This window comes from Marmota monax, unplaced genomic scaffold, assembly GCF_021218885.2.
Source record: "Marmota monax isolate L192 unplaced genomic scaffold, Marmota_monax_Labrador192_F-V1.1 WCK01_AAM20220418_F8-fsc00206, whole genome shotgun sequence".
Lineage (NCBI taxonomy): Eukaryota > Metazoa > Chordata > Mammalia > Rodentia > Sciuridae > Marmota > Marmota monax.
The window spans coordinates 549,269-574,630 of record NW_026694490.1 but is presented as its reverse complement, the minus strand read 5'-3'; the positions used below and the strand labels follow the sequence as shown (position 1 = coordinate 574,630).

The 25,362-nt window shown below is 36.8% G+C and overlaps 1 protein-coding gene and 1 pseudogene across 11 annotated transcripts in view; one reads left to right on the top strand and one right to left on the bottom strand.

Moving 5' to 3' along the window:
* Zmat1 (zinc finger matrin-type 1) overlaps nt 1-8,830 on the bottom strand; it is a 51,540-nt gene extending 42,710 nt beyond the window's left edge. For 7 of the 11 annotated variants that reach the window (XR_009224411.1, XR_009224412.1, XM_046419173.1 and 4 more), the window contains exon 1: nt 8,510-8,830. Coding sequence is in view for 5 of the 11 variants with exons in the window: in XM_046419173.1 (XP_046275129.1) it covers nt 8,510-8,795 (286 nt within the window). In the remaining 6 variants the exon portion in view is untranslated. The other 4 variants (XM_046419177.2, XM_046419178.2, XM_058571247.1 and 1 more) reach the window with 2 other exon arrangements.
* Nucleotides 8,831-8,935: 105 nt separating this feature from the next.
* The window catches only part of LOC124075656 (transmembrane protein 230-like), a 52,796-nt pseudogene continuing 36,369 nt past the window's right edge, over nt 8,936-25,362 (top strand).

Genomic DNA, 25,362 nt, shown 5'->3' with positions numbered 1-25,362 from the left:
GGGAGTAAGGCAAGGTGGTGCATGCCTGTAATCCCAGTGGCTCGGGAGGCTGAGGCAGGAGGATCACAAACTCAAAGCCAGCCTCAACAATTTAGTGAGACCCTGTCTATAAAAAAGAACTGGAACTTAGAAACTATTTCTGCTAGTAATGGGAACCAAAGCATAGCTGAAGACATGAGGAAACCTGGGGGTTTGTGTCATCCTCTTTTCTTCTTTACAGTCTTTCCAAGATCTTTTCTTCCTTAATTGATTAGAATATTAAACAAATGTATTTATTGGTTAGTTGTTACATTCAGTTTTACACTGTTTCTTAATTCCATAAACAGAGTTGTAAAAAGCACCAGAGTAGCTTGGAGAAGTGGTGCACATCTGTAATTCCAGCAACATGGAGGCTGAGGCCAGAGGATCACAATTTCAAGGCCAGCCCCAGCAAATTAGTGAGACCCCCCCCCAATCCAGGTCAAAATAAATAAATTTTTTAAAGAGCTGGGGATGTAGCTCAGTGGTAATGTGCCCCTGGGTTCAATCCCAAGTACAAAAAAAACAAAAAACAAAACAAAAAAAAACACCAGAGTAAGAGACTGCATTACTGTTGTCATCCTGCTATTTACTTACTGTATGACTAAGAACATATCACAACCTTTCAGATTTCTGTTGTACTTGACTTTATATTTTTTATGGTGATTGGTGGAAAAAAGTTTTCTTTTAGATAGGAATACGTATAGAAGCAGAATTTTGGTGGAACACTTACAGAGGACATAAATATTTTAGCTGCATCCACATAATAAGACAATCAGAAACAAAAAAGATGACTTAACATTTTAAGAAGCCTTACTGTAAACATGGAACTTTAAGGGCCTAAAAAAATCGATATTTCTCCCCCTACTCCTTCCTTCCCTTTAATTTCTTGTCTATGTCCAAACCCTAAAGCTGGCTCTCCCCAAAATATTTCTTTGCAAAAACACACACAACCTTTCTATCACCAATTATATTGTTTAAGTCATTATTACAAGTGTCAAAAAAGAATTTTTTTGCATGTAACATTCTTGTTATAGATTGGTATAAAGAGCTCATTTTTTTCTCTGCAAATAAATACACAAAATTCATAGCATGTTGGGTCTTATAGCTTTCAATCCAATTCAGTAAGAAGTTAGGAGATGTAGGGTAAAAAATATAGATTATACATTAGAATATCAAATGACAATATACTGAATGCTACAAAGTATAAATTCATCTCTCATTTGTACTGAATAAATGTCATAGAACATGGTAAGGTAAATGCCCCCAGTCAATCTCTGGAATGTTATTTTAATATTTCTAGCATAGTGCTTCTGAACTGTTCTTCATTCCATGGTACTTAAATTTTTATGCTACTATGAACTTGGAAAAGATTAACAGATAGCAGAGCAAGATTTTATTCTCAGAATCAAAACTTACTTTAGTGAAACAGTATTGAGATCTTAATGATACAACAGAATGCTCTCAAATATGGACAGGGATGTACTGTCGTTGAAACACAGGAATTTCTAATGCTAACATCATTTCTTTACATTTTAACATACGTGTAATGAGAAATAGGAAATAACTGTCACAAAAACTAGAGTGGAAATGGGAAAAAATAAATCTGCAATGGAATAAGGGCTTAAAATGATAGGATATGGAAAAGATAAAATAATGTTTAATGGATGGTCCCATTATGGTAAAGAGGGTAAAACTGCTTTGCTTTGTGCCTTGTGGTCATAATAAACTGTATTTCCTCAGGTTGTCAACTGTTAACAAATTAAGCATAACTTTTAAATATGTTATTTTCCAGAAGTTAGACATGTCAGAAAGTTGTACAGAGTGGAGAAACATAGTCATATAACAAAACTATTACCTACAGGTACAGAGTTTCAGTTTGGAACAATGGAAAAGTTCTGGAAATGAATCACTGTAAAGCCTACACTGCATTATGAATGTGCTTTTATGCCACTAAATGGCACACTTAAAATACTTAGGCAATTTTTTTGCAAAACTTTTTAAATATTGAGAAAATAAAAGATAAAAGCACCTTCTTCTTCTGGAATCAGTGCATGAAAACAAATGCCCCAGAGTGAATCCATTACTGAGAAGAAAATGCAAGAGCAAGTGATAAACGTTTTTTGTTTGCTACCACAGTGTAAGTGAACCTCCTGAGAAATATTTATGAGGATTATTTGAATGAAAGAGTAATTTTGTGACAAATTATAAATGGAATCTGACAAGAGTGTTCATAATTCAATGTAATGTATTTTATTACATTTAAGTGTGGCTTTAGCCTTTGGTGGGAGAATGAATCAACCCCAATGTTCTATTAATAAAACTGTTGGTTTGGGGATGTGGCTCAGGGGCAGAGTATTTGTCCAGCATTCACAAGTCACTGGGTTTAACCCCCAGCACTGCAAAAATAAAAATAAAAGTGTTTATCTCTTTATTTCTTTACTACAGGAAATATTTACATGATCTGAAAAAAATAAAGCTTTCATAATAATTTGGAATGGGAGAGAACTATGACCTATTCACTGGGTAGTAAGAGAAAACAAGTTAAGCTTTTGAGTTGTTTAAATATATTCAAATCCCATTTGTACTTGTAACTATATAAACTTCAAGAAATTATTTAATTACTCTAAACTGATTTTTCATCTAAGAAGTACAGAAATGCATATGTAATTCCAAGGATTTGGCAAATATTAAATGAGATAAAAGTTTTTTTCATTCAACATGTACACACTTTAATAAAAGTATACTTTTTTACCAATCCAAACACTTTTGAGTTTTTACTTAATATTATGCATAAACATTTTAGTTCAGGTCAGGTTATCTGAAAGATCATCTAGTCTAAAATTTCTCATTCTTGATATTATTGTTACTTTGGGTCAGATGATTCTTTGTTGTGAGAGGCTGTCCTATGCATTGTAGGTATATCTGACAGCATCCCTGGCCTCTATCAATAAGATGTCAGTAGCATTCCCTAGTTGTAAAAAACAAAACCATATCCAGACATAATCAAATGTCCCCTGAGGGGCAAAACTGCCTCCAATTCAGGACGAATCCATCCTAATGTCCTCATTTCATAAATGAGGAAGCTAAGGCCCAGGGAGGTTACAGGAAATAAATGAATGGGGTGACTAAAATTTAAAAGATATAATTCTAGATTCAGTTGGATTTGGTCCAGAAAATAACTGTAGTAGTCCAGGGAAAGACAATAGTAATATCAGAGAAATACTAATCAGTAAACCATAATTATGAATACGAACAGCTCATGTTCTATGGACTTGGGGATTAAAGGATTACGATATAAAAATATTTGATTCAGCTTATACCACAATATATGCCTTTAATGAAATAAAATAAGATGGATTCATTTGATAGAAAGTTAATTTTAGTGACTTTTGTTAGGCTGGGCCTAGTTTGAAGAGTTACACTATTATGAAAATGCAAAATATCACTATCTTCTGCTTCCAAAAATGCAACTGTGTGTTAAAACCAAATTATCATATTTGATACGTTCTCCTATCTAATACTACTAGATAACACCAGACAATTTAAAATGAAATAGATTTTTGTGACAAAAATATAACACTTATGGCTTGGATCAGAAAAGAAAAATGAATTTGGTCCACACTTATTTGTGGAATTATAAATGTTACAGGATGTCTGAGGAAAGGAAACAGAAGATTACCATATTTATTCAGTTTGGGGAAATATAATTTTCTCTGTTTTATGAAATGTTCTTTGATTAGCCTGATAATCAGTTTAAATTTCTTAAAATTAGGTGATTCTACATATACCTGGCTGTATGAATAAAATGAATCTTACTTGCATTTCTTAAATAACAATTAGGTTTAGTTATACAAACATCAAATCTCTTCCTAAGGACAAATCATATATATATCTATGGCAAGAACTTGCTATTAGCTGTTTTAATTCATTGCTGAATGGGAATTTCATAGTCTAACTGATCTTGATGCAAAGAGATCCAGGATTGTAAAGAACTTCTTGTACATCCTGTTTAAAATAAAGTGACCAAAATGGAGCAAACCTCAAAAGTGTTGGCTGTAATACTATAAACATAGTCACAGAGAAGTTTGAGAAATATGCATTTTAATTGTGCAAAGAGTGCATGTGCTATATTCTCCATGATTACATCTTTAGAGATAATCTCTCTCAAACATTCTTGAATAAACAGGAATTTTTTGGTAAAAGCTGGCTTGACCTTTGAAATCTTTTGCATACCATCATAACCTCAGGAAAGAATGACCAGAGCACATCAATACTAAGATATAGAAGAATGAGGAATTGTGTTAATCTTGCCAAGGTGTTTTAAAGACCACACTCCTCTTAAGGAGTTTTCAGAAAGATTAATTGTGCTAGAAATACAAATCTGTACTGGTCAACGTGATGAACACTCAAAGCTATAAAGCCATCTAATATCCTTAAATTTTCAGGTTATTAGGTTAGTGTCTGATTCATTAGTTTACCAAGTTTTGGCTAATTTACAGAAATTATCACAATCAGATAATGACATTTCCCATTGTACATTAATAATTACAAAATAAAAAGGAATTAACAAAATAATTGAAAAGTACTAGATAAAATGTTATACATTTATGTCATTTTTATTTCAACTAAACCTTGACCTTTATAATCATAAACCTTTGTGGCTAGTGAATTCAGGGTTCATGCTTCTGAAGTCAGAAACTGAATTAGGTCCTGTGTACTCCATTAACTTACTTGATCCCATGACAGCTACTTTGCATCAGAAAGCCACCAAATACATGCCATTCATTCCAACAGGTTAATAAATGTGACTGGATCTGTAAGACTGGTTTTCAGATGGGAAAGAATCAAAGTTCTCACAGATATAATGAATATGGTAGGAAACTTGCTTAAGTTATTCTTTAAGCTTAGTAAATATTTTCATACATTGACACCAAAGAGAGAGGGCCAGAAACTAACAAATGTTCATTAACCTCTCTCCAGACATCCCCAACCTGTGAAATACAAAATAAAAAAATTATTTCTAACAGTTTACTAATTATTCTTCACAAATATACTAGACTGAAAATATAATGTGCATTAGTATGCCTCTATTATATAAACCACCATGATCAGAATGCAGATTTATAACAAACAATGGAACACAATTCATTCAGGAGCACAATTAGTTATTTAAAACTACATTTTTCCCACTTGTTTATTTTGTAGTTTTAATATTGAGAAATACTATTGAGCTCTTCGGTATAGCTGTGTCTTTTGTCTGTGTATCTTTAAGCACTAAGCCTAGTGCCTGGCACACATACACAGGTATTCACTAAGTGATCCCTGAATAAATGAAGGAAAGGTTAGTAACTAGGTTTTCTTACGGTGGACTTACTAACATATGACTTGAAACTATATTGAACAATATGAAAACAAAACACTTCTAGTGCTATGCAAAAGGATTAATAACTAAATAAAAAGCAAGAATCTAAAACAACAACTATTTCATAATTTCCTTTTCTTGAAAGAAAATAGCAAATGAACAGGGAGTTTCATTTATTTTTTTGTTTTGGTTTTTACTATGAGTACAGATAACATCATTACTGGGTGAAAATTCATGTTTGAGCCATTGAACATTTTTTAAAAACTTCATTTAATGAAATATGTTCTACAAAATCTCATGACCCCCCCCCTTACCATGAATTCTGAGTGTATTGAGTGTATATGTTTGAATTTTTTCATATGTCTGTTCACACCCCATTTTTTACAGTTTCTGATATTCCTTGACAATTTCTGATTTCCATTTACATTTGCCCATTGCCAACCCAGGAGAGACAAGATCCATGAATCTTAGCAGGAGATGAAAATTTATCAAGCCTCAGACACAGTGGCAAATGCCTATAATTCCAGTGACTCAGGAGGCTAAGGCAGGAGGATCTCAAGTTTGAGGCCAGCCTCAGCAACTTAGTGAGACCCTGTCTCTCCCTGTGCAAAAATTAAAAGGACTGGGAATATGGCTCAGTTGTACCGTGGGTTCAATCCCTAGTATCAAAAAAAAAAAAGGAAAGAAAAGAACAAATGTATCAGCAAAGGCTTTTTCAAATCACATTTAATGATCTTATCAGGAGGTGACTTATAATAAGCGGAATCCTGACAATCCTTTGGTGTCTTTTAGAGCTGTATCCTAACTAGACTTCAAAAAACCAAATGGGCAAATGATACTGGCACACAACCAAGTAACATTTTTCTCTTTTCTCCTTTATCCACTGTAACTGTCAGCAATTATGACTTTTGAAACTATCTACTTTCATAACAACCTCACAAAGCCACTGAGGCCTAACAGTGTTTTGGGCAGTGTGATATATCAAATATTCACCATTTGTGAAGTGAAAAGGTGAGAAAATTTTAATTTGGACTGAAGAGTTAATGATGGATATTTAGCTAAAAAGAAATGATAAATGATTTTTAGGTAACAATTATACTTGGTTTTTCATACCCTAATAAATTGTATGAACCCTAATTCAACACGGAATTCATTACTCAGTGAATGTCAGATGATGATTATTGGTCAAGGTTTCTTATATTTTGTAAGTTACTGTCCCTATACACAACCATGCAAATGACCCACGAAGGAATGCAGAACTCCAAAATCATGGTTCATGCTTTTAGATATGAAATTTAACTCAAGAGTTTGGACAGTCCAATTCCCCCATTTCAGAAATGACAAAACCCAAATCCAGGAAGCTTAGAACCTGTTCAGGGACACCAAGTCTAGTGGATTAGTTAGCAGCACTGGACTTCTAAGCCAGAGTTCTCTTCATACAGATAAGGTGTTGCTGCTACTTTATGAACTTACATCTCTTAAAGCCTTTAATGTTTGCATATATTCAAAGATAGTACAATCAAACCAGTTAGAGAGCCTGCCAAAAGCCTCTTTTTCCCCCCATGAAATGATGACCTTAACCTTAACTGTGAACAGGTATGAGAGCCAAATTGAGTGGTGATTTTGATGCCTATAACACTGCTCTCACCTTCCTGCTGGTTACAGCACAGTTTGGTATAAAACTTAAAAATCTAGGAGTTTCATCCTAGGACAATGACATAAATCCAAGCTGATTGAAGATTCTACCATCTTTCAAAGGTTACTTTTGCTAAGAGAGTTGATAAATAAAACACCATCATATTACAGTGTATTTCTAATATCCATATTTAGTAAGTGGCATTTTTGTAATGTGCCTATAACAATTATTGTGAGGGATTTGTTTTTATTGATTTGCCATTCCACCAAAGTGAAAGGTATGAAAGATTATGGAATGTCACACACAAATATGTATCATTTACAAATGCGAAGAGCAAATTTTTATGGGGTAATTTTAATGGGGTGTCCTTTTACAATAAAAAGGAACTTAAATTATTTTATTCAATTTTGGCATCCATAATCTTTCACTTTGGAGGTAAGTTAGCAAGATAAAGTAACAAAGCACACAGTGGAAATTACAAAATTTACAATGGCAAGATTCTCTGAGATCTTCTACAATGATATCGGTCTCCACCATCTAAGAACATTTCCAAAACTGCTTTAAAACACATTTCAAAGGTACATTTTATAAGTCTGATATTAGTAGACTGTTTACAAGTATATCGTACTTCATGTGAACTAAAGTCCATTTATATTGAAATAGTCAAGAAATACATTTTTGTTAGGAGTAGTATGTGTTGGTAAGTAATATAGCACTGATTCAAACCCAAAGCACCTTTAAGATGGGCCTGTAAACCTTGCTTTACTAGTATACAACCTCAAATAGCCACAGAAAACTCTCCAGTGGTCTCTGAAATCTCTACTTCTGCCAAACTCTCTGCCTCTCTTTCTCCAGTAGTCTTCTGCACCATATGCTGGATCCTAAAATACAACCGATCCTACTTGAAAGCCCAAGAATACAAGCTAACCTCCTGGAAATCCTAACCCCGTCTCTCTGTAAATAGCCTACTGCTAGTTTCTACACTTCAGGACATTGAATTTCATGGGGGAGGGGGGGTCTCCCTCATTTCTTTTCTTTCCTCTTTGATTTCTGTGCCCTTCCTCCATCAGCCTCCCCTTTCGTTTCCCTGACCCTCAAGGACCACAGCACTTCTACCTTGCCTCTTCTTTTCCCAAATCACACCTCCGTTCTACATCACACTAAAGCGTCTGGCTGGGAGAGAAATAATGTGTTATATACATATTTTTTCCCTTCTAACTCCTGCCTTGTGAGTACCTGCAGTTCCTTTGCCTGAGGACCCCAGTCCTTTGCGGGGAAGGGGAAGAGGTAGGGAAGCCCCTCGGCTTCAGTCCATCTTGCACACTCAGGGCTAATACAGCGGAGCGGGGCGGGGCGAGTTTGGCCTTTACTGCGCCACAGCAGGTGGGGGGTGGGGCGGAGGCGAACCGCGCCCAGTCCGATTTCGGACAAGCTGAAGAGAGGTAGAGAAGGAGATGGGGCCGCCCCCGCACCCCGGGACGGGAACTCACCTTCTCTGAGGCAAGGGCGGGTGTCTACTTTAAAACTACTGCCCCCCCTCCCCGCCGCCGCCATAGTGGAGCCGCCGGAGCCGCCAAAGCCGCCGCCGTCGCCACAGCCATCGGCTAGCGGGCAGACAGGGGTGGAGGTGGCGGAGGAGGCAGGCACAATCACTGCCACGGCCGCCGCCGCCGCCGCCGCGCAGGCGACGTAGGAGGAGGAGGCGGCAGAGACGGTAGCTTCCTGAGGGGAAGACTCCGCGGCCAGCAGGATGACTGTGCTCGGCGCCGCCGCCATGGCACAGCGAGGCGCGTACAATTGCACTTGCGCCCCGCTCCTGTTAGGCTTCTTTAGCTCCGCCTTCCTCTTAGCTCCTCCCCCTCGCCCCTCTTTTTCTCGCTGAACTGGAGCCTCGTTCTGGCTCCTTCTGTCCGCCAATGGGAATGCTGTACACCCACAGGACGCCGCCCCTCCTACCTCCTCCTGCTTGGCATCACCAGCCTCCCTTTGGAGGGAAAGTGATGATAGCCAAGGGTAAAGGTCAAAAAGCTCGGGATGTAAAAGCACGTGGACCTCACACAGTGAGGCCTTTTGGAGCATCTATCTAAAACCAATTTAATAATAATAAAAAGTAAGTCTGGAAATGTATTGATCCCACCTCCAAATTATCTCTAAAGTACATTTTATTCTGTTTTACATCCCTTAGTAAAAAGATTAGAAATAAGAATCTTTGGTCACTACATTTTCCCCATGGCCTCTTAAAGGACTGTTTATCTGTACATCTACCCATCTAAATTACAGTGAAGTTCCGTCCATCTGGTACCCAAAGAACTGGGATATTACTGATTTTTTTTTCTTTCAAATTCCCTTACTCCCCAATCCTGATTCATGCTTATTATTTCCTTGCTCTTTTAACATTTTTTCACATAGGTGTTTGTCTAACTAATATTTCTTAGTTTTGATTGGTTTCAAATTTCACAAATATTTATATCTTTTTCTAGGTAGCATTCTGGAACTGTTCCTTTTTTGTGGGGGTGGGGGAGCCAGGGATTGAACTCAGGGGCATTCGGCCTCTAAGCTACGTCCCCAATCCTATTTTGTATTTTATTTAGAGACCGGGTCTAATTGAATTGCTTAGCACCTCGCTGTTGCTGAGGCTGGCTTTGAACTCGTGATCCTCCTGTCTCAGCCTCTGTAGCCACTACAATTACAGGTGTGTGCCACCCTGCTCCCCTGCCTGGCTTGAAACTGTTTCTTTAACTCAGCATTTTGATTCAAAGAAGCACGCATGTTGTCACTTGGAGTTGTAGTTATTCACTCTCAGTGTTTTACATCCCATCCATTGCCTTGTTGATAAACATACCTCCTGGTACATGTATGAAAAAGTATGCTCTCCTTTCCAGGCTCACTTTCATTACTGTATTTAAGTACTTACGATGTCTTGTCAGAACTATGGTATCCTATCCCACTAATCTCCTTACCTGTGGTCTCAGTGCCTCCAACCTGTTTCAATATTGCTATCATTCATCACCAGCTCTCCATCGCCTATGGGATAAAATTAAAGGGCACATATTTGCATTTACTAATCCCCCCTCGCCTTCTGATCTCACTTCTTTTCACTCCCCCAACCCCTCCCCTCTTTTAGTTTATGATTCAGCAATACTAAATCTTACAGATTCCTGTGGAGTCCATGTTATTTCATGAGGCAGTGTTATTATATATGTTCTTCCTTCTTCCTAATATACCCTTCTGCCCACATGAACTCAGAAAACAAGATAATAAATCACCTCCTCCTGGTAACCTCTTTTGTCTTTTCTTAAGAGTTAATCCCCATCTTGTGTACTTACACCTATACCTATTGCATATTTTTATTGTAATTAATCATATTTTCTGCCTCCCCTCTTGATAGCCTGGAGCCATTTTGAGACTAAAGATATTCTGTTTTATTTTTTACTCCAAATGCTCCAGCCCAGTAAAGTCCTAAGACAAAAGCATTGACAGCCCCCCTCCAGGTCCCTAAGCCCCACAGATACTTGTGTTTTTCCTTGCACAATTGTTTATTCTTTCTCAAAGCTTAAAAGGGAGGTTTCAAGCAAAAATTACTTTAAAACATTTGAATATTTGTCAGTTGTGGCTCTGCATTCCTGAATGGCAACAATTAGCTGAAGCCGAAAAACAAATTCAAAGGCTCAGTGTGCTGGGCTTATAAAAATGTATCTTTATGGGATTTTGTTGTTGTTGTTCAGATTTACCCAAGAATACTGGAGTAAGTAAGTGGTTTCTCACTGGCATTCTGTAAATTAGGGTATCTTCTGGTCATTGAAGAAATTATTAGATAGGCCAGGCAAAAGAAATATTCTGCTGAAATAGCCAGTAGGACAAGGTAAACATAAAAATGGGGTGTGATTTTATCCCTTCCAATATGAGGGAGGAAATCCCTCAAACACATTGCCCCTCTAAATATGAATCACAGTTCACTTGTGTAAGAAATATTCACTCAGAATGGGGGAGTGTGAATCAGTCAACATTCAGTCAGCAAAAAAAGAAATTGCATTAGGTATTTCAAACAGAAAAGAAAATTAATGTAGGAATCCAGTACTTAAAGGAATAAGAAAGGTTAGAGGAGTAAAACATTTGTGTAAATATCTATGATATTTTTCTATAGAATGGAGACTTTAAAAGCCAGTTTACCTGGAATTCAGCAGGTAAAGAATATGAATTTGGGGTGGGGGGAGTCTTAGCATCCTTCTGTGACTTTCTTTTGAGGATCTGTGAGATTAACAGAAATATTCAGCAGTTCTCTGACCTGTGTAGCAATAATGATTATAGTAGTCAACAAATATCTATTACATTATAGAATAACTTCTTTCTCCTGAGACCCCATGGAAAATTCTGTGTCTGCCATTCAATCAAATAGTAAAAATACGAGAAAGGGTAATCCATTAAATGAAAGAAAATGATTTTTCTCCCCATTCTTCAACTCCATTTGGTCACATGCTATTTCTATCTGCTAGGCCAGTACTTTCAAGCACAATCATTTAAGCTTGCAGAAAAAAAAAGGCGGTGGCACCTTTAAATAACTGTAAATTGGCCTCTAAAGTTGCTTTTTGTGTCAGACAAGGTCTGCCAGAGAAACTTCCAAGGTCATCTAGAAGTGAACAATATGTCTTTAAATTTGCCCAGCTAACCTGCCCCACATTTCGGTGACCAAGAAGTGAATTTTGCTTGCTATAATATTAAATTCTGTGCTCATTGGTGGTCCTATCTGTCATTTTCTGAACATGCAATGTAGGAAGAGGCATGATGTCAAACAGCAAGCTCAAGAATGTGCCTTCTGGCTGCTGTTGTGGCTCATTGGTAGAACACTTGCCTAGCATGTGTGAGGCACTGGGTTCAATTCTCAGCACCACATATAAATAGATAAATAATAAAGGTCCATTGGCAACTGAAAAAAATTTACAAAAAGAATGTGCCTGATGAGTCTATTGTACATGAATATATGAGTTTCTTAAAAACAAACAAACAAAAACCCTTGCTTTGTTTGCCTGGGGAAACACTGCTTTTTTAAAAGTGGTCTCCTTTCTTCCTTCAAGTAATAAACCTACCTTCACACTTTAATTTCCTTGGTTATAGTCAATTAGCTTTGTATTCCCCAAGGGGTGAACCCACTGCCTTCTTACACTATAACATGAAAATGTCACCAGATTTCAGTCATATACTATGATAATCCTACACACTTTTCTTTCTCTTATACTTATCATTTTTCTCAGTAACTATAATGTTATTAAATGAATGCTAAAGTAATTTCTTTCACAAGAAAGGCATAGAATGTTGTAAAGAATAATAATTGTAAATGCCTATTATGGGCCAGACATTTCCCATAATTTCCCGTTCATCTCACAATGTTGATGTTCTATTGAGCTCATTTGCTGAGAGCCATAGCCAAGTAGGAATGATGCATGGCATTTTGGGTTGAAAGGTGACCCTGCTCAGGGATTAGGGTGGCTCCAGGTTTAGGGTGGATCCTGCTGGGATTAGGGCGTATCCTGCTGCCTCAGGAGCCTGCTCCTTTGGGGTTCTGAGAGAATTGGTGTGCGGAGCCGAGTGGAGGCAGGGTGTTCACGGGAAGTGTGGGCAGAGTGTCGGTGAGAGTTCGGGAATAAAGAGTTGCTGTTTGAATCTACAAGGCTTTGTGGTGGCTCGGTTATTTTGTGCCCAGCCAGACTGCGGCACTCATTAATCCATTTAAAGAACGAAAAACTCAGTCTCATGAGTGCAACTGTTCTATGGTTTTTAACTTAGTGATTGAAAAAGGTCTGTCTATACCATTGAGCCAAAGTGAATAGACTGTATTGATTTAAATGAATTTTAACTACCAACCCCTCAAATCATAGAAAGAATATAGGAGTGAGGGTGGGAAAGGGAATTTAGATCTAAGGTGGAAGGGAAGGTCAAAGGTGCTAAAACAGGAGCATATTTTTGCATAAAGGAGAAATCAGTGAAAAAACAAAAACTATATTTACAGTGCAGTGTAACATGCCTCATTTGAAATGATATGGGGACATTTAAAAGCCCACTATTACCTAACATAATGCATTTAAAAATATCAGAAAATGAAAGAAATAATTAAAACATAATTTTGTGGCATATAACTAGTAATTGACATAAAAAAATGAACCTAAGCAAAACAGAGAGTTCTGCTGTTATGACTTACCTCCTAAAAGTGCCACCTCTTAATACTATCACATTGGCAACTAAGTTTCAATACATGAATTTGGGGAGACATTCAGATCATAGCAGTGTGTATAAGGTGACTCAGTTTTGAACTAAAACTTTTATACATATGAACAGATAGAATATTTCAATGATATATATTATATATTTATATATAAATTATATATATTTATATATAGTTCAAATATTCTGTGTATATGAAAAATATATATGAAAATACTAAGAGTAGACAGCTTATGGTGGATCACAGTTAAGATCAAAATACAAGATAATTAATCCATATTCACATTTTTAAAAGATAATACTAGATAAAATTATTATACTATAGTATGTGTCTGGTTAGAGACTGATGTCATAGAAATGAATCTTTACTGATTAAAGTTTGTCAAATATATATTTTTAATTAAAATGAGTTTATCCAGAGTTTTTATAAGAATTTGCCCAGGGGCTGGGGATGTGGCTCAAGCGGTAGCACGCTTGCCTGGCGTGCGTGCGGCCCGGGTTTGATCCTCAGCACCACATACAAACAAAGATGTTGTGTCTGCCGAAAACTAAAAAATAAATATTAAAATTCTCTCTCTCTCTGTCTCTCTCTCTCTTTTTTTTAAAAAAAGAATTTGCCTGTTTATTCCTGAATTATTTCTCTCATATTATGAACCTTCCTGGATTCTCCTTCTTGTTCTGTTCCATACTCTCATCACACAGATTGCCCCCTGCCCCTGCTTCACACACACCTTATCTCCCTTGAGATAATCTCAAGGGAACATTCTTCAGTAATTTAGCATCCAAATCTATGCTAAAATCATGCTTTAGGCTTCCCGTGCCACGTAAAAATCTAAAAATTTCCAGAAAATTCTATTGGTTAAATTCAACTATAGAGAAGGGTTTTTCCCCTTTAACCTAAGTTTGTATTTTAAGATTTGTTAAAGGAAAAATATGTTATACATTAGTCACTTAATGGTCACACTGGACTATATGCAGTCAGGGAGCAATTTCATCATTCCATGTCTTTTGTTTCATATGCTTTCATGTCCTCTGGCTTTTATGCTTTATGTTATTCATCTTCTTTACATCATTGTGCAGCTTTTGCTTTAAGAGACATCAGCTATCCTCACAGGTGATTAGTCTAGAGTTATATTTTCACTGGAGACTATTCTCTGCATTTAAATAACAAATAATTTAAATAAAAGCAATTGCACACCCAATACTGTGGATTTGAAGATCTTTTTTTAATTGAGGATTGAACCTAAACCTAGTTAAAAGTATCTTCTAGATGTAAAGAATACCAGAATATATCACTGTAGTAATCTTTTTGTTATTGCTAAAAGGTATATTCCTTGCATGGGCATTCCGAAAGGATTCAGCACAACTACACAAAGTAAGATTTCATTGTTACAGAAATTATTTGAAAATTTAGCTTGATGATATCTATTGTGTGTGGGAATGTGCACACACATGAAGGTACTAAATAAACTAGATCCACATCTTTGAACTCTCTTTGATAGAGTTATTCACTGTAAGTCTTTTCTTCAGGAGATTGTCTTTTAAAATGACTCCATTCTATAAGTGTTTGAATGAGGGTCTGAGTTTAAGACCCTCAGTTTACAGATTCTGGTATTCCAAAATCACTCAAAAGTAGTAACATAGGAAATGTAACTAATTATAATAAGACTTGCATTTGCTGGGCAACAAACATGATGAGAGAGAAAGTAACCTCTCTTAGATGCTAGAGACTGATGTTTGTAACTATGGGACACTCATCTGTTGACTCTCAATTCAGTACTCAATACCACAGGCCTACCCCACTAAATATTTTGTCCTGTCAGTCTCTAGTGATAGCACAGACATGAGGTCCCTAAAAGGAAAGACTTTGCAACTTTATAGCAAGTTTGTATAGTAATGGTTCTCACAATCTTTCCACAAAGGGATCTATGGCCATTTATTAGCTAACTGTACAAAGGAAAGAAAGATGCACAGACATCTTTAGACCTTTGGACACAGACTTCTAGTTGACATTGATATCTGAAGACCTGAGACATCTTCATGGCACTGGAAGAGGGAGCAGATGAGTCATCCAGCTTTGATTTTCTGTCATTCTAATGAGTTCATGAACTAACCTGCTTGTCATTTCTCTAATCTTCACATATACAAAGTCTTGCAGAGGGTGACAGAAATCTGTGACACCCTTTAAAACTTCAAGGATGTAGGGGTAGTGATGTCCACCATTTTCTCATTTAATTCATCCTTTAGACTATTAAAAGTCCAGAGAGATTATGGAGGAGGAGAATAAACCACCAAAAAAATTATTATCCTGAAGGATGTATTAACACTCTCATTCTGTTGTAACACAGTCTGAAGAAATGCAGACCATGTGGACATTCTGTAGAACATTATTTTGATATACTATATAGATAACAACATTTAATTAAATCAATTTAGGTAGAATTTGTAGGAACACTTGAGTGCTTAGTAAACCACATGTGCTCCAGAGAATGAGAGAGAAAACTATCCCAGTTTTATGTCAGTGAAGATTGTAAAGGTCCAGTAGTCTTCTGCATATTTGGAAAACCACATTAAAACACATAACACATTATAGGATTTTGTGGTATCCACTATAAGTAGGAAACATCACACCTGATAGACCTTTTCAGATTGTGGAGCAATTTATTCCAATTTGGGAATATTGCTCTCATTCATTGACTAAGTGGCATGCAAAGCTACCAACTTTGAATAGGGCCAAAAGCAGTAAAATACTCTGTACTGGGTGCAAATTGGGGTACTAGCAGCCCTGCTACTTAGGGCATATGACCCAACAGATCTTATGACATTAGAGGAAATGCAGGGAGGACAGATTCCATATGGAATTGATGGCAGCTCTCAACAGGAGATTTACAACATAATGATTGATGTTCTAGAGCATTCTGCAGTGAAGAATTAGACAACATTTTAAATTTCCCACCATAAACCAGATACCATCAGACCGACAAAATTAAAAGCTTGCATGACATTAAAATCAAGGGGAGATCAGTAGAGGAAAGGGACCAAGGGATGGGAGGTGTGGTAGGAGGGGGAAGTACTGGGAGCAATATGGCCCAAATTGTATTGTCATATTTTGTATTGTATGCATGTATAAATATGTAACAACAAATCCCATCAGTATGTACAACTATAATGCACTAATACAAAATGTGGGGACAAAATCTTGAGTGAATGGGCCCAGTAAAAATTCATTGTAAATTGAAAGTGGTACAGCTGAGATTGGGCATTGTCATGTCCAGAAAGTATAATGAAACTACTGGAGGAGTGGGTCTCAGACTCCCAAGTCATCAACACTTGGAGCAAAGCCTCAGGTCTCAGCTCACATTTATGGTCATAGGAGATGCCTATGATAAGCAAATGGAGATGGGAAAGGACGAAGCCTGATTCCTAGATTGATTGACTCAGTATTACAGTGCAAACTGAAGAGGAATGCTGCAGTATTAAGCCTCATTCAAAGACAGCCCTGAATGATATCCACTTTAAGGGTCCAACTTTCCAATGTGAATAACTGTAGGCAGAGCATCTGATGAATGTATTCAAAGAGAAATGGCTGAAGGCAAAAATAAATATGAATTCAAGGCAGTGGAAAATGACTTGTCAAGTTGGTCAGTGTCCTGGAGGAAGAAGTGCTGGAATATAAGGTACCAGAATGCATGGAGAGGAAGCAGGTGGATGGATTAATGAAAGTAGGTAATAAATGAAAATCTTTGTATTATGTTTTAACACCCACTAGACAGCATTCACCACAGAAGAGATATTAAACAGTTGAGACACAATAAGCCAGCCAGTTCCTACTGGCAGTCTACTAAAGTGCCCAAAATATGGGCACCCAAATAGAGTAACCATTAATAGCAAGGATGGGGGTTATGCATGTGAACAATACCATAGGTTTCTTGAATGTATTTCTCTATCTAGAAATCTCAGTGTTATATTCTGGGTTTCTTTCATTCCTTCTTTTTGTATTATCATTTACTCCTAGAATGAAATGAAATTTTTTTCTCCTAAATTATAGTATACAATAGAATCAGAAGTTAGGAAAATACATAAAAGAAAATGGAAAATTACATTTTTTACCAACTCCATTAGGTAACTCATTCTATAACTGATAAGTCTTAAAAATAATTTTAAATGCCTGTGTCCTTCACCCTGCTGTGCTTGTGTACATTCATGTGCAGGAGCATGCACAATTTCCCTGAAGGATAAGATAACCACTTAACAAGAAACAAAATCAGTACTTTGGGTGCTAGAGAGATTGCTAGAGTGAATTCAGAAAGAATTCTTTGGGTCATTGTGACAGACTTAACTAATAGTTTTAATAACCTTGTATAAATCCGTTTGCCTCTCTCCTTTACCTCGCTTATCAATCTGTATTTCACTTACTTTCCTTCTAAAATGTACAGGACTGTATAGGGGCAAATGAGAGGATTGGGTGAATTGTTTTAATTAAATACCCTCTGATTCATGACCTTGAGGCATGGCAGCATCAAGAGGCACAATGAGGCTAATTACTAGCAAAAGTAGAAGTTTTAGATTCAGTAGCCCTGATACTGATCCTTGATTCATAAGAAGCATGTGAAAATGGTTTAAAGAACCCTATATTAAAGTTATGGTTTATCATTTCACTACAAAATGGAATCCAGTTAAATATTGCATCTACTGAGAGTCTACCCAAGTCCCCATAAAACAAACATGTGTCCATTGCTAAAGGACACTAGCTCCTCTTCTAGATTATATAGGTGTCTTTTTTGTGTGTGGATCTGGGGATTGATCCCAGGGCCTTCGGCATGTGAGGCAAGCACTCTACCAGCTGAGCTATATCCCCAGCCCCATGTGTCTTTCTTCTTATAACTGGAGGCCCCTTTTTTACACTCCAGTATCAATGAAGTAAAGAGGTGTATTTCTTTCCTTCTTCACCAAAACTAGAATTTAAAATGCAAAACCAGGATTGCTCTTCCAAATAGACCTCCATTCCTGTGAGAACACACACCTTTTCGGTAACATTATTATTGATGAAGACAGTGGTCACAATCAACCAATGTATGATGTTCACAACCTCTCCAGGGTCATAAAAGTTCAGCTGAGTTGCCTTTTTTCCAACTGTTTTTCAAACCATAGTTTCCATTTCCAGAACCCTATGATTTTAAAACATTTATATTTTATCTACATAGCTCTTTATCTATTAATATATCTCTATATTATTTTTAATATTTTTTAGTTGTAGATGGACACAATATCTTTATCTTATTTATTTCCTTTTATGTGGTGCTGAGGATTGAACCCAGTGCCTCATGCGTGAGAGGCAAGTGCTCTACCGCTGAGCCACAACCCCAGCCCCATATATCTATGTATTATAAATTCAAGTATATAGTATAGATGACTTAGGAAGTCAATTCCAATATTTTTACTGCAGGTTCTTTTCAAATATGTCTCCAATTCCAAAGGCAATAACATCTCAATATTATACGGATATGAAGTACAACATGAATCTTTGCATACCTGTTACAGGTATGCAAAATGGAGTATCTGTTACCCAAGATATCATTAAATGAATGGATATGAAAATACTCCACACAACAGTTATGTTGTAGGAAAAAAAATTGGGGTAATCTGTGACAATGAGAAAGCACAGTATTTGGCCCATAGTAATATAGAATCCCCTGGGGGACCCCAGAGTACAAGGACCATGCAAACTTTCCTCAATCCTTGCAAACCCCAGTGGGCACTTATTTAATGGTAACAACCAACAAGCAATTTTAAAATAATATTACTTATTGGCTTTTCTTATGAGAAGCTAATAGGGTAAAAGGATGTGAGTTATTAGGATAAAAAAGGAACCATGATTATTTTAAATCATGTCCATAAATTCTGACACTTGCTATGATCTGAATGTTTGTGTCCCTCTGAAATTCGTATGTTGGAATTTAATCCTCAATGTGTTGGTATTGAGAGGTGAGGCCTATAGGGGTGACTAGTTGGGATTAGTGACATTATAAAAGATGTCTGAGGGAACTTGTTTCCCTATTTTTTTTCCTTCTGCTTTGTGAGGATACAACTAGAAGACACCATCTATGAGGAATGAACCCTCATCAAATATGAAATCTATTGGCATCTTGATCTTGGACTTCCTACCCTTCAGAACTATAAGCAATAAATTTCTGTTGTTATAAATTACCTAGTATAAAGTATTAGCAGTCCAAGCAGACTAAGATACAAATGGTACTGAGAAATGGTGTGGTACTGTAACAAATACATAAAATTGTGGAAGTGACTTTGGAACTGAAAATGGGTAATTACTGGAAGAATTTGGAGGAGTATGCTAGAAAATCCTACTTTGCCATGAGCATAGCATTAAGGATGATTCTGGGGAGGGTTCACAGTAAAAGGAGACCTATAGAGAAAATATCAGTATTCTTAAGAGATTATCTAAATAGTCATGAATGGATTCCAAGATGTCAATCATTTACCACCAGAGCTGATCAATTACACTTAAGCAGTCCAAGGAAATTGCTGACCATGAATTTCCTAGCAAAGTATCTATATGGGTCTCTTCATAATACAACACCAGAGGGAGGGTACTGGATTAGACAAAATGCATTAAACTTCACCAGTATCCACTAACCTTCATTATCCTTCTGGTTTACTGAAAGGCTTATAAACAATGATATACAGGTAACATATACTGATAATTTAAATACCAAGAACAATACCACTTAAGATATGTGCATTCTTTATTTTACTCTTAAAGATACTTTTATATGGTATATACTTTTATTTATATTTCACAAATGAGGAAATAAGTCCTTAGAAAAAATAAATAACTGATAAATTATCATGCAAATAGCAAGAAGTTGAACTTAAGTTTCATTAAATAGGTCCATATATAGATCTCTTGCCTTTTTGTTCCTTAACCTTTTGTCATGGTTTTTCTAGCCATAAAAGGACACTTCCCACTTATAATTCTAGGTACACAAAACCCAAATGTAACACACCTTCTGCTTAATGACAGTGCCTCATTCTACTATCCTCTTTCTATCTTTTCACAAATCATACTATATTGGCACCTAGGTTGAAGATAGATAACAAAATGGGATTCACTGAAAATTCATAACCTTCCCTCACCCCAAAAGGTTATCCTCTATGAATGGAAACTTTCTACCACAGTAGACTGTCATTCTCCATAATGATGGTTGTAAGCTTTGGTTAACTGAAAGTTTCTCTTTGCAGGGAACAGATTACTTATTTACAACTGTGAGCATCTTCCCAAAAAGAAAATGATCTTAAATTATTTTTTAGAGCCAATATTAGATAGGATACCAGATATGGCTCCACCCCCATTACAGTGATCTTGAATGAACAGCTACTAGAGGACCCAGAATGACAATACCCATGACTCCCACCATAATAAACAAACACCTCCCTGCAAACCAAAGACTATGTGGCAGAAGCTCAAAAATGTTGTAGAGCATTCATTCTTGTTCAGCTTTTCCTGGGTATGCTTTATTTGATTCATGGTTTTGGATATAGGATTTTTATTACTCCAGCTCAATGTTAAATTCCTTGGAATCCTTTTCATCTTACTTTTTTGTAGTATTGAGGTTACATTTTCTCCACAAAAGTGACTCCAGAAAACTCAGAGCAAATTCCAAATCTTCAGCCACATTTGTAGTAATTTTTCAAATGTAAAACTTCACCTCAAAGTCTTGAAGCTATCTTAGGACTCATATTAAGGAACCCCTAACCTCTACCACATTAAGGTCTTTACAGGCAACATCCTCAAGTCAATAACAGACAAGAATACTCAGTGTCCATCACCTCAGGAATGATGAACTCAGACAACCCAAAACTGAAAAAATGATGAGCTCTGCTGAGAAGACCAACATATCCCAAATGATGATCTCAGAACAAATGGCACTCTAAAATGTCCTGCCACAACAATTCCACGCTCAAACCAACCAAAGAAAAATTCTAATCCCATCCCTTCCTCAAACGCAAATCTTGGCTAATCCATTCCACTTGTATACACCTTGGATTTTCTATAAATTCCTCAATTGCCCTTTATTCTCTCTCACCTCATTCCTTCCTTTAAGTTTCAGTCTATACAGACATCTGTTCTCAACTGATGCCAACCCCACCATGGTTACTGTAAACTATTTAACTGTTTGTTAAGCATTATCAGAATGCTACTGATTCTGCTTATGCATGCCTTTGTAATTTCCTATCTTTCTATCTTGCACAAACTACCTTACAAGAAACTGAAGGTTATTGGTAAACTCTTACCTGCCTAGATCATACCCAAGCCATGTCTACTTGTTTTCCAGTACAGGTGACCACTTATACAGCTAAGTTCTCCTCCTTCTAGGTATTGAATATTCATAGTAAGAGCTCATCATCTTCCCCGTTCTCATCATGGCCCTTGAATGTCCTTCCAACATTCCCTTTACCTCATTTACTTTTCCTTCGTGGACCTCATATCCTTCCTGACACCTCATCAATCAATATTACACACAGTCATGTCTTTCCTGACATGTCTGCACTGAGATAAATTTATCCACCAGAAATTTCACCTTCCAAGTCCTCTTGGGGTATTGATTCTCTTGTTTACCAAGGTTATGCATTCTACTCCTACATACCTATCCCTTTTTTCCTTATGTAACTTGACCTTTTGTTTTATGTATACTTAGTACTCAATTCACCCTGTGTCAAACTAGAAAATCCATCACTATCTGAATTAGTTCAGGGTGCTATAACAGAATACTATCAAATGCAATTGAAGTTTACTTCTCACAGTTCTGGAAGCTAGAGAGTTGAAGATCATGTTCAATCATTTTAAGGCTCTGGTTTTCAGATGGACATCTTCTTGTTATGTCCTCACACAGCAAGGAAGAAAGAAATCAAGCTCTCTTATGTCACTTCTTATGAGGTCACTAATCCCATCACGAGGACTCCACTCTCATGAACTAATTACATTCCAAAGGCTCCATATACCCATTGCGGGTTATGATATTAGCATATGGATTTAGGGGTGACACAAACATGCAGTCCACAACAACCTTTCTAATCTAGCCTTTCCACAAAAAGAAGCATTGAGCTATCTTTTTATCTATCATATTGATCTTCATCACAATCTTTGGAACAGCAGATATAAATTTAGGTATTTTCTCTTTAGTAAAACAATATCAATTAATAAGGGCACCCAGACATTGTCAGAACTCCTGAAAGACCACACACTAAGAAACTCAAGACTTAGAGGCCCTTAATATGGCATAAATCTCTCTAACTGCTATAGTGGCTCACAGAAGAATAGTATTGGAGTACTCATTGCAATCTCAAAGTAAGGTTGTTTTTTAAAATTGGATTTTTTTCTGTATGTAGATCAAGAATAGAGGCAAGTTCTCCAGAATATTAAAACAAATACAACAAAATACAATAATCAATACAACAATATGAGTTTAAAAGAGTCTCTGAACCTTAGTTGATTTCTTCTTCTCGCCATCTCCTTCTGCTGCATTGACTAGCTCTGCACTATTTTAGGGAGCTACAATAATTGAATAATTATTTTGAAATAACTTTGCAAATGTGTTTTCTCTCAGACCAAGGGTAAGTTCATTTTCAAGAAACCTGAAAGGTTGCTATGCTAACTCAAACATCAGGAATGACTGTATAGACGGGGATGTCGGTGGGGGTGGGGAGGAAGGAAGGAGGGAGGGAGGAAGGAAAGATGAAAGAAAAGAAGAAAGCAAGGTAATTTACATCCTTACTGAATTTGACTGAGTTCCAGAAACCCCCAAGCTACATTTCGTACCTGTGTCTTGTGCTTTTGCCTCCTTTAGGATCCTGAAAAGTCTCAGACCTCCAACACACATACCCCACAAATTCATGTACCCTCTTGATTCCTCTTTTCAACTTTTTTTTTCTGGCAGCTGCCTCTTTTAAACTCATACCAGTTGGGTTCCCTTTTATAAAATGTCCATGTGGGGTTTTTTTTCCTCTCTTTCTCCCTTCTGAACTTTTCACAGCATACCATCTTCCCAGCACTTTGCTTCAGGATTTCTCCACCTGAGTGAGTAAGACCTCTTTCATGCCAAAGGATTACTGTCATAAATTTCCATATATGAACCTAATATTTGCAGGCAAAAAGCTTTTCAATGTTCAAGTAGAGTTTCTATAACAACAGGATTTGTTCATCTTCCACCACAACCTCAGCAATTGAGATAGGCTATCCTTTCTCCAACTGGTCTAGGACTGCCTAAGTAAGCAGGTGCATGCAACCCACACCCCTGAATCCTCCCAGAGACGTTTGCTTCCAATTAGCGTTCCTTAGCTCTTTTCTATGCCATTCAATGAGACAATTCCTAAAAGGGAAACAGACCATGCACATAGCTACTTAAGAAAAAGGGCAAAGGATAAAGAAGGTGGAAAGAAAGCTCTGATACATAATAGCCAAATATATTATGATCTGGAAAATATCTTTCTTTTACAAAAGCAAATAAGGGAAACTTCTGCAGTTTCATAGAGAAAAGTTAAAAGTGGGGAAAACCTTTGCCCTGATGTAAAAAAAAAAAATCCACCCACTCATTCAAAACACATTCATTAAATACTTACTTTGTTCCATGAGTTTTACTAGATAGAAAAATGAGTAAGTGTGCACAGTTCCTACCCTCTGGGATCCTTTAAACCTAATGAAATAAGCAGATTTTAAAAATTAGGCTTACAAAGCATAGAAAGAGTGTTATGATGAGGGTATTCCAGGATGAAAGAAGATATCCCAGATGAGTAATTAGCTGAATAAAGGGAACTCAAAGTCACCATAGAGAAGATACTTCTAACCTGGATTTTTAAGGGTGAAATAGACTGAGCCAACTTGAGAGTATTCTAGATATAATATTTCAAGATTCAAAAGAGAAAAGTATGTGTAATGTTAGGGAGACTTGGAAAATGTGGTCCATTCAAAGATTAGTGAATGTTTGAATTTAGCTGAGGTATAGAGTGCACATAGGGAAGAAGCCAAAGAAGAGAATGTCAGCAGTCAAATCATGAAGGACCCTGAGTTAGGTATGCTAAGGGTCTGGTTCCTATTATTTAGTCAATAGGGGGTTGCTGAAAAGTTTTGTATTACATGTAGACCACTTTGGCAGCACTGTTGGGAGAAATTTAGGTAGAATAAAGGAGAGATTTTATAAGAGAACTTTGTAGTATTCCACAGTTTTTCTGAAGTAACAATAGCTAGAATAAAGGTAGAGACAATAAGAATAGAGAGGAGGGGAAAATGTTAACTGACAGTGGGTAGAATCTGGCAGCAGAATGAATGCAGGACAATGATGAGAAGTAATAAAAAATGACTCCCAAAATTTCAACTTGTATATGGCTAGTATGTTAAGGTAGAAAACACAAAAAGAAAAAGTGGAACTTATTTGAGGGAAGGAAAGAAGAAGACTTATTTTGTATGCACTAAGTTTGATATATCTGCAGAATGTTTTAGAGGCAATTGAGTGTATGGATCCACAACTCAGGAGCAAGAGCAGGGGGTTCATATTTGTGAATCATTAGCCTATCAGAGGTGGTTAAGCTGGTCAAATTCAAATAGGGTTTATACAATGAAATGAGAATGAGCCAAAAGCAAAGACAACAACAGAAAAGGCTAATATATCAGAGGCAGTTATAGAATGAGAAGCCTATAACGGAGAATGAGAAGTACTTAGCCACATTAGAAAGAGAAATACAAGAAAGTGGTATCACAGAATTTAAGGGCAGAAAGCATTGATGAAGAGCTCAAACAAAATAAAAAGTATTCACTGGAGTCAATTTTAGAACGTTATTATTGTGGTTTGGATATGAGGTGTCCCTGAAAAACTCCTATGTTAATGCAGGAATATTCAGAGGTGAAATTATTAGATTATGAGAGCTACAACTTAAACTAAGTCCATCCTAGTTTGAGTGGAATAACTGGCTGATGACTGTAGGCAGGTGGAGCATGACTTGAAGAACTGAGTCACTGGTGGTAGACCCTGGAAGGGTGCATCTTCCCTATGGCCCATTCCCCTCTCTTTCTCTGCTTCCTGGCTACCATGAGCAGAGCTGCATTTCTCCTCCA